The sequence below is a fragment of the Haliotis asinina genome, chromosome 3, assembly GCF_037392515.1.
Source record: "Haliotis asinina isolate JCU_RB_2024 chromosome 3, JCU_Hal_asi_v2, whole genome shotgun sequence".
Classification (NCBI taxonomy): domain Eukaryota; kingdom Metazoa; phylum Mollusca; class Gastropoda; order Lepetellida; family Haliotidae; genus Haliotis; species Haliotis asinina.
The window spans coordinates 24927382-24938220 of record NC_090282.1 but is presented as its reverse complement, the minus strand read 5'-3'; the positions used below and the strand labels follow the sequence as shown (position 1 = coordinate 24938220).

The following is a 10839-nucleotide window of genomic DNA, read 5'->3' as shown; positions in this document are numbered from 1 at the left end:
TACTGACATTCATTTTCGAAATCCAGAAATGTTACGTACACGTCTGAATGTTTCTCTCACCTGTACAGCCAACTGACAAGTTTCTTTAAAAATAGTCTCCATAGGAAATCCACCTGACCCAACATCCTGTACAGATATTGACACAGAGAGTATCAACATGATTGAAGATCTGATTTGAGTGAAGAAGCAAGTTCAATTTTACACTATTCCAGCAATATCAGAGTGTGAGACAACAGAAATGGGCTTCACATACTCTTCTCATGTGGGGAATCAAAATGGAGTCTACATTATAATGAGTGAATACTTTAACCATCAGGCAACCCAATCGCCTCGGAGATCTGATTTGAGTGAGTATGGCTTTATGTTGCCTTTATCAATATTCCAGCAACATCATGGTTGGGGATGCCAGAAATCGGATGCCATATGCAGAAATCAAACTCAGGTCTTTGGCATAAGTGAATCCTTCACATCACCGTCCCTGAGATCTGATTTGACTCAGATTAAGTAAATATTCTGAGAAGTTCTCTCAAACAACCCTTAGGGCCATTTGAGCTGAAAACACCACAGAACGCAACATTCATGATCATATACATTTTACATCTGCTAAAACATTCTATGATACAAATGCAGAGAAGTTTGCAAGTCCATAGTCCCTGATAGTTGAATCAGCTATCAACACGGTGAGAAACATGATGTGATTTCATACACAATGAGCCATGAGGAGAATTTCTTTCCATAAAAGCTATCCACCACTGTGATCTCATAATATACATAAACACTCAGTATACAGGTCATCCAATGGTGGGTACAAGCGGAGGACTGTTTGTTCCTTGTAACCGTGGTTACAAACCAATGTTGTAAAAAGAAATGGGTCATTCTCAGCACTCTCAGAAACAGATTTAATCTAACAAACAAAACATCACTGAACAAAATGAAGATGAGACCAGGCGTGAAGAAATCGAGTGAACAGTGACAACTCAGGGATGATTAGCAGAGACACATCCTGTTCATTGACAATCGGGGCAAATTTAATTGGCAGGTTGTGGTCACATAGTTCTTAGGATCCATCCTGTTACTGGAGTGTTCTGTAACATTCAGGATGAGCACAATACTGCCTTGCATACCAGAAAATATCCCTGCCAATCTTGTTCGAGTAAACAATGAGTCTGTTGATATGGGTCCAGCATCCTTTTCAGTAAATGTCGTTGATGTGATGATAGGATACAAATGTATTAGCATAATGATGGAGGAAAATATAAATGGGCATGGACGTGACCCATCAAGAAATGAAATTCAATTTTCACAATCTTACCACTGCGATGGGAGATAATCCAAAGGCTGTAAGGGGAGATAATCCAAAGGCTATAAGGGGAGATAATCCAAAGGCTGTGTGAATTAATCAATACTGTATGTGAAGACATTTCAATGGCTGTATGCATGGTAAAAACACAATTCTCCAACAACAGCATGGGGATGACAGCCATGATTGTCCAAATCTTCAGTGCATCTGCACTTACACATCCAGTTCCTTCAGACCTCGACACAAGAATGACATACATTAGAACTGCATCTGAGTGATTCTTGGCTAGTTCCATCACAGTCCTCGGAAGATTTGCACTAATAATACCTAGGCTGTGTTCAAGGAGACAAAACATCTTGCAGTACAGTGATGGCATGAAATTGCAAACATCAGTAGTAATCATGGCATAGATAATAACAAAGCATTCAGACAGATATGCTGAAGATAAAGAAACAAAAACATCAGGGACCAACAGTCAATACCGACTCTTATCTTTGTCACCCTATGGCTAGAAACATCATTCCATTAGCCCCAATTTTCCAAACATTAATGTTGGGAACATAAAGTGTTACGTCTTCAAGATCTGAAAATAAGTAAATTTGGGGGTGAATTTAGTTCATTTTGTAAGAGTATATCTAAGCCGACACTTGTCACATAATTCTGACTCCATGCTTGCTGCATCACTTATAAAACAGAACAATTCATTAAAACTAAAATCTCATCAATTGTGTCCTGAAATGCTTTTTTGCTCATTAACATGAACCAGGAATACTGCCCTAGATTTTCAAGATGTATACCAGTTGCTCTGTATCCTAAAACACAACCCGGTCAACTCTCATCTTCCTTTATCTAACATCATGGTAATACCAATTACAACTTCATAACTGTTATTCTTGTTATGAAAAGATGATGAATCACGTGATGGGTTTTGATATTTGAAATAGTTCAATAATCAGCACTGTCAGAAACAGTTTGTGTGTAGCACATGAAGATGAATGATTATTTTGCGTAGTTTCCTTTGTCAAACAGTTCTTCATTCAAGGTCTCGTCATTCCCAAGTCTCATCTAAACCTTTTAAATCTGCACCTATTATTCTTGGTTTTCATGGAAGGTAATATGTTGAAGCTTTCTCATCAGTTAGCTTGGTCCAGACCAGAGTTTTATATCACTGTAGGCCTATACATTAGGTAATTAGGCATCCACAGATCCTATATCAGTCATACGAGTTGATGATTTGAGGAAGGTTTGGATTTAACTGCTGTATATGGTTGTCAGGTTAGCAGTAGTTCATGTTTAGACTTGCAATATAAGTGAAGTTGGTGCATGTGTACTGATACACATCTATAGTTAGCTGCCACAGGGACATTCATCCTCAATTCAGATTACCTCCCATTCCTTAAAGGTCTTCAGCCTTTGTCAAGCCAGGAATGTGGAAATGAGTGACCGTACCAAATGTGGTTCAGTTGACATTAACAATTCATCATCCATCATGGGGCAAATCTTGAAACAGTAAGACATCTTCCTCGTGCAATCATTCCAGACAGAAGTCCATCTCCTCTTCTACTGGCAATTATCTGGCATTGTTCAAACACTGGTAGGCACAGACAGATGTTCTAGTTTTCCACCCACATGGTTGTCAAGACTTTCAGTCACTGTCATCCTCTAATGGGGCCGTTGCCTTCTTACGCTTCTTTGCCTTTGGCTTCATTTCTTCATCCTGCAATAGACACAATCATGATAGACAAACACAGGGATAAGAATGGGTATGAGCGAAAAAAGAGGAAGCAGAGTTGGAGGCAGGTTCCCGTGCCAGATCTCTTGACCTCAACGTGATCAAATCCACAGAATATTCTCATTCCTGGAAGAACAAGTCGCGTCCATATCACATAAACAGTATCTGATGGTAATGTTACCAGGTCAAGGTCATGGTTCTCACCTTCAGACGGTATGGCAAAAATATTGCCAATGTGATGCTAAACATTAACTAGTTCATTGGTTCTGACCTACATCTTAGCAATCTGGGCGTTACAGATACTTCAAGGTACTTCGACAGGTAACCTTTGAGCAATCAATCAAATGCGAGACGGTTAAATAGATTAAACCAATCAGACAACAGCTACTATTTAGGGATTGGAGGGACTTTCAAAATATTCAGGTTACCGACACAGATCTCTCCACAAACAAAGATCAACACATAACACAGTTATTTGCCCTGCAGTATATACGCTTTGGGGTTTCTGTTGATATGGTTACCATTAGCGAATATTTCCGCAAATTAACATCCTTGAATATTGCCAAAAACACTATTTTCAGCGACTGTTTACTCACCGTTGTCATGGCAGTATGTACGCCGCGTGCATCACCCGGAAGTGATTGTACGCTAAATAGCACATGTATGCCGGTGGTGGTTTACCTTGCATTGGTGGATGTTCGGAATCATTCGGGTAGGAGCCTTTTCGAGATAAAAAGTTCATAAGGGATGTGCGAATGTGCACTTTCGCGATTTGGTAAGCTGTGTTCTGATTGGTCAGTCTCAAAGGTTACCTGACACGACCTCCCATAAGGTTTTATTAGACTCAGTGGTGGAGTGTAATGGAAATACTGAGGATAAGTTTACGTAGACTGCTTCAAGTAAGTGTGTAGAACCAGTTGTAGCAATAGTACAGCAATATTCCAACAACATCACAGCTTCACACTTTGTACCAAATCTATTCTACAAAGAATATTTAATGCAAAGACTATAACTTTATCACTGTAACAGACCTAAGATCATCTTAAGATCTGTTTGTGGTATGAGGCACAACACTTGTAGATCCTACCTCACTACTAAGAGATTCACTTTCTGATTCATCAACCACTGTCTTCCTGTACTTGTTGGCCTTGGGACTAGCGTTGGATGCCTTCCGTCCTCCCCTCAACACACGTGTTGTCTTGATGTCTTCAATATCTTCCGCTAACGCAAGGAGATCACTGTATCTGTGACATAAAGCATTCAAAATAGTTATGACATGATGAAAAGCAGAAAAAATATATTATTTTGTCAAAATCATTACAATAGGACCAGATTACAAAGAACCCCATGTTTTTTTGGTGATCAGCCAAAATAATGTCCTTGTCCTGTAGCATAAAGCCCAGTATTATGTAACAATCTTCAGGATATTGTTATACTTGTCCAAACACAATATATAGTAATTTTCTTCTGAACTTTGAGCCTAAATCACTCAGTGAAGCACTAGACCTTGATTACAAGCAGAGACAAAGAGAAGTATAGAGACATTTTAGGTTCTCCTGCCCAACAGGTTATTAGCTGTAAGGCATTTGTGAAGGCAGCCATGAAGTGTTTCAGAAATAATCGGTCCAATTTGCTTGTACGATAATACATGGTGCAGAAATATTCATCACTAATGAGAACACAGAAAACAATGCAGTGTCACCATCAGCAGGATAATATTCAGAGTGAATAGTTCCTAGACAAGAATTATAAAGGTATTAAGGTAATTTTCAAAACATACAATACAACACTACACATCTGATTATTTCACTTGATGCTAACATTTCCTGTACATAGACTATTTGGGCCCTGTAGACATTCAGTTTTGCAAGTCAGTGTGGTACTCTCTGGTCAGTTATACCAAATAATAGCTTTAATTCCTTCATGGTCATATCATTAATGTATCATGAGTTAGAATATTCATGGGACTCAATGATGTTCTTTTGTGTCCTTTAAGAAACCCTGATGTTGTCTCACTTTGCTTTCTGTGATTCTGTAGCAAAGGCCTGTACTTGCTGCAAGGCATGCTGAACACTTTCATTGTTGAGAACTGAAACACAAGTGTATACATGGTGATTATCATCTGTCTTACAAATGAAAAATAAAAAATGACATCCTCATAAAACAATAAACACATACAGGAACTAATCCATTTCAGCCATTGTATGGCCACGTTATTGCCATGTGACCTCCATTTCAGCTTTGACGTAGTGACCTCAGTTTTAGCATGGTGACCTCCATTTTACCTATAGGATCTCCATTCCAGCTGTGACGTGGTTATACCAGCTCCACTTTGCTATGAAATCTCCATTTTTAGCTGTGATGTAGCCAAGTGACCACCATTTTGCTAGGCAATGTCCATTTGAGCTAAGTGATGCCCATATCCATGATCTGACCTTGATTCTAGCTATATGATCTCAAATTAAGTTGTGATGTAGCCATGTGACCTCCATTTTGATGGGCAGTCTCCATTTTAGCAATGTGGCCTCTAATTTAGCCATTTTACCTCAGTTTTAGCTGTGAGATCTCCATTTCAAATAGGTGATCCCATATGCTGATTTGTGATCTCCTTTTGAGCTACTTTAAGAAAAATAGAACCCTGTGATGAAACACTTTTAACTGAAAAGTGCCTGGGTGACACAATATCTACTCACATGATATGTTGCGACACACTTGACGCATGTGGTCTAAATGGGACAACACCTGGTCGACAGAGGGATTGTCTTTCTTCATTGCTGACCCAGTCCTGTTCACAAAAAGTAAATACTGGTCATAGTTCGATTATAGAAATGTTTGACTAATCAGTATATTTCCTTACACAAATGGAAAAGTTGATAGCCAAGAATATACTTGTCTGTGTTATGAATTCTGAACTTGCATTTGGTCCTTTTAACAAAAACACATACCTTTGTCTTTTCTTTGGAGTTCCATTGAACTTTGTAAGTTGTTGGTTTATGAGTTCTGCTAGTCTGTCTTCATGTTCCTGGGCCCAATACTTCAGTATTGATACTGTGAAAAAGTCATTCTTCTTGCACTCACGAACCAGTATTGGTCTCAATAAGTCCACTGCAGGGCTGCAATAGTACACAGGTCATAGATACAGTTTTAATAGAACATGCTGCATAAAATGACATTTCAAGATCTTCAGTTATATTCTAACCATGAATCCAAACTTGGGTCGGGAGTCATAGTTTCAACAAGTGGCATAATTTATTCAGCACCAACAGAAGAGACTTGACTTCAGTTACAGGATAATTTATAAGACAATTTCACTCACCTCTCTTGCTTAAGTAACACTAATATACTTGTCATTGCCTCTGCATGAGCTGCAAAACACAGTCAGATATATTTCTCATTAATACATTCATATCACATCTTGACTTTCAGCATAAGAAACTGTCATCGCAGACGTCAAGGTCTTGCAAACCTTCACAGTTTAATCTTCTCAGAACACAATCTTTGAATGTTACTGTTCAGTGAATTCCATCTAAATCTCATAAGAAAACCAGCTAGGTTTGTTATTACAGTTTTTCATCTAACCTATGAATGTCTAAAAAATACACCATAGAGGATTAATTCAGCCTCACCTCCGAATTCTAGTTTGGGTAATATTGGAAGGATGTGTTCAATCTGTATGTTGTGAGACATGATCAGCTGCCATAGGAAGTACTGCTCAATTGTCTCCCAGTCCAGACTTTCATCTGCAGGAGATACAGACATCATCAACTATTTCTCAACACTCACAGCTCAGTTGAATACTACCAGAACTTCAATTTCAGTAAATATGTCATTGGAGGCAGTCCAAGGATCAAAGAGATTCACTTATTTTAATACTACAAAGGCAGGTATTGTGCTGAACTTTAACACTACAAAGGCGGGTACTGTGCTAAGAACCCATGCAGGGACATTTGGGGATATGAACCTGGTCCATGGACAGTTAAGTAATGTTACTGTTCAGTGAATTAGGGCATGCTAAACATCCCTGCCTATAGAAGTTTTAACAGAATTCAGTAATATCTGCTGGATTCTAAAAGAGAATCCCCATTGGTTCAATAGTTTTACACTAACAATGGCATCATATTCTATCTCAGGTGCAAACTCATTCTATCATTTTTGTGCTTTCACAAGACCTATGTTTTTGTCTTCTTTTTTATTTTTCAGGACAATTCTTTTTCACATCTATAATTCAAATACAAGCAATAAAAATGCAAGTCATGTTTATAACTTGTTAATTCATGCAAGTTGTTTTGGAATAAACTAACCTTAAATAAACTCTATGCTATAATCACCCGTACAACCTCCTTGGCATATTCACAAAACAGGACATAAAAGATACTACTCCATGTCCTACAGAAAACAATGTCACTGTAAGTACTCCTGCCACAAGACGCTACACTTACTGAGCACAGAGAGGAAGGTCTCCTTGTTGTTGAACATGATGAGATGACCTTGAAGTATCTGACAAATCAAATCCTGGAGCTGAAACCAACAGGAAGTTGTCAGTCACATAAAAACTCACATGAGTCAATCTATGAGCTATACATCAATAATTTGCTCATTCAGTGAACTCTGTGTTATTCCTAATTCCTGAACTACCATCATTTAGGATTTAGGCGATTCCTACCTGAGTTCCATCTATGCAGGAGACCAACACATGGAGAAGTTCTGCATTACCAACAGCAATGGCAGGAAACTGAAGAGAAGACACATAATATTGTTTTTGTCACCATGATGATGTGTGTGTTGGACATACTGTTGATTGAGTTCAGTTTTTCACAACACACAGCAATATTCCAGCTATAAAGTGGTGTGTAAAAATCAAGCCTAGAGCTGGCAATCTGGTGATCAACAGCATGAGCACCAATCTAGGCAAATGGGTGGCAATGACATGTGCCAACCAAGATAGCGAGTCTGACCATCCAATCCCATTAGTTGCCTTTTACAACAAGCATGGGTTACTGAATATCAACTCCAACCCTGATCTTCAAGTTGTTTGACAAACTAAAACATTTCATTCAGTCTTGAAAGTCTATGATCAAACACTGAGATCTATAAAAAAAAAGACGTAAGGCTCACTAGCCTTAAATATGGAACATTCCTGTGTACCATTTACCTCTAACACCAAGTCAGTGTTCTAATTATGTGTTCATTTGACCCTATCAACCTCATTAAACATAAAGGTGTACATCATTGTAGAAACAGTTAGATAGGAAAAGACTAACAAGTGGTTGATAGTTTGAACATAAGTCACAGAAATAAGATAGAGATACTATATAACATACGTGTGTGTAGACATCAGGTATGAGATATGTAAATAATCGGACATCATCTTCTTGACATTGCTGAAAGGAAAGAAACGGACCAACTTAGCACATTTGTCATGGACGACAACAATAATGTAATTAGATGGACTTACACAGCTGCAAGTGTGACTTCAACCTACACCCAAAGCATGTTCCACAGAACAAGTAATATATAGATAAATATAGAACACGATGCTTCCATACAGGTTCCTGTGCCATTTTCATGTATGAATGGTACAGGGAGAGAACAGTTGATGTGAAAACAACAGAAGACTAATTAACATGGGCTCACCACTAATTAACATGGGCTCATCAGTAATTAACCATGGGCTCATCAGTAATTAACCATGGGCTCATTAGTAATTAGTATCGGCTCATCATTAATTAACATGGGCTCACCACTAATTAATTATGGACTCACCACTATCACTTATCCACACTAAGATATACATGTCAGACCTTGAAGAGAGAGCCCTCCTCACATCACCTTTCTAACCTATGTGCTGGTATGGTGGATGACACATTTGTTGCTCTGAAACCTAACAACAACCCTGTTGAGCTGCTACATAACCTGAAAGAGCAGCATCCCTGAGCTCATGTTTCCATGGAGGCAGAAACTAACAACCTGATATTTCTAGACGTCCTTATATCCTGCTCTGATTCCAACAAACTTCAACATTTGTATACTGAAAAACTACTCTCACCAACCACTATCAGTCCAACCACCCTCCAATTCAGATAACCTTGCCTGAACTTTATGCTCCCCACAAAATGCATGTAGTTAGGAGACATGGAAATGAAGCCTGTCCAAAAGATTCTGTCTCTGAAACTTAACTCAAGATCAGAGATCGGGACTCCCACACCGATTAAATAGTACCAGAACACTGGACATCACAGGGTGACCACTGCCCTGTATTACACAAGGAAACACAATATGGCTTGCTACTATTATTATAAGATATTAATACAGCACACACAGAACATGGTCAAGGCACTGGTATTTTTTCCCTCGATCATTGGATGTTAATCTCAATGGCACACTGTATTACCATTCTCAACTCCCTTGGGATCATACAACTCTTGCAGCCACTAGGTGCACCGAGTTATTGTGGCTTTCTCATCATACTAATGTACTGAAATGACTCAGATTGTAGTCTCAGGTGGCATCCACACTCACCTGTCAAGAGAAACTGAGGTCTGATCCAAGGCTCTGTGAAACTGACCCTTCAGGAGTGAATGAGCATATGAGGGAGACTGAGCTGTAGTTATCATCAAAACTAAAGCAGATATGTCCAGCTAACAAACTTCTAGAATGCTGATCAAACAATTAGAGATACATCCAGTTTCAAGGAAGGGACAGATATGAGTATTGTAAGGTCTCCACACTGTAAAAAAGCTAATAATGCTTTCACAGGATTCTTTACTGAAGCAGTTTCACCCAGAGTGTAGATGAGGGCTAGCTGAAGTCAGTTGTAGATGCAGGAATTGGTGATGGCACTGATGCAAGTCCTAAATTAACCACAGTGGTTTTATTGATCCTGAACAAGAAGACCCAGCAGGCACAGACAACTTTACCAAACTGCCAATGGTAAAGGAGGATAGGTAACATCTCTACATGGCATCATCTGTCTGCAGGCTCTGACAACTTTACCAAACTGCCAATGATAAAGGAGGGTAGGTAACATCTGTAGAAGGCATCATCTGTCTGCAGGCTCTGACAACTTTACAAAAATGCCAATGGTAAAGGAGGGTAGGAAACATCTGTACAAGGAATCATTTGTCTGCAGGTTCTGACAACTTTACCAAACTGCCAATGGTAAAGGAGGATAGGTAACATCTGAAGAAGGCATCATCTGTCTGCAGGCTCTGACAACTTTATCAAACTGCCAATGGTAAAGGAGGATAGGTAATATCTGAAGAAGGCATCATCTGTCTGCAGGTTCTGACAACTTTACCAAACTGCCAATGGTAAAGGAGGATAGGTAACATCTGAAGAAGGCGTCTGCAGGTTCTGACTGGGGAAGTGGGGTGTAAGGAGAAGTGAGAAGGCAGATAAAACCCGGCAAGACAAAGCAAAATCTTATACGTAGCAGAAGCTTATTTGAAACCAGAGGATCAAGGGTAGCTCCGCAGATGACCAACTGAGCGTTTGGGGCAGCTGATGTCACTCTGGATTAGACCAGTGTTTGAACTGATGCAAAAAATACCTCTGTGTATTTGAAGCACAAATTATCTCAAATACTCAGTGAATTCAAAAGCCTGTGTCACCCAACTGGGCCCTAAGTTCAAATAATTTAAGTTTGTATTTTGCTGTTGATTAAAACTACTCAATTTATTGTTTGACACTTAACTGCTCAGTGCTAATAAAATAGCTGACCTGCTTTACCTTGGTTTTTATCGTTATTCAACAATCACAGTTGATGTCTTGATGAAGTTGATTCCATACTGAAGTTGACTCTCAAAAA

The 10839-nt window shown here is 39.0% G+C and overlaps 1 protein-coding gene across 1 annotated transcript in view; it reads right to left on the bottom strand.

The window, feature by feature from the left end:
• Positions 1-576: 576 nt before the first annotated feature.
• LOC137277724 (integrator complex subunit 3-like) overlaps positions 577-10839 on the bottom strand; it is a 35425-nt gene continuing 25162 nt past the window's right edge. Inside the window, exons 23-32 of the mRNA XM_067809614.1 lie at positions 8354-8413; positions 7696-7764; positions 7472-7550; positions 6659-6772; positions 6349-6397; positions 5978-6145; positions 5726-5817; positions 5049-5121; positions 4120-4276; positions 577-3017 (exon numbers count right to left, since the gene is read on the bottom strand). Coding sequence (XP_067665715.1) covers positions 2946-3017; positions 4120-4276; positions 5049-5121; positions 5726-5817; positions 5978-6145; positions 6349-6397; positions 6659-6772; positions 7472-7550; positions 7696-7764; positions 8354-8413 — 933 coding nt within the window. The 3' untranslated portion in view covers positions 577-2945. The remainder of the gene's footprint in view (positions 3018-4119; positions 4277-5048; positions 5122-5725; positions 5818-5977; positions 6146-6348; positions 6398-6658; positions 6773-7471; positions 7551-7695; positions 7765-8353; positions 8414-10839) is intronic.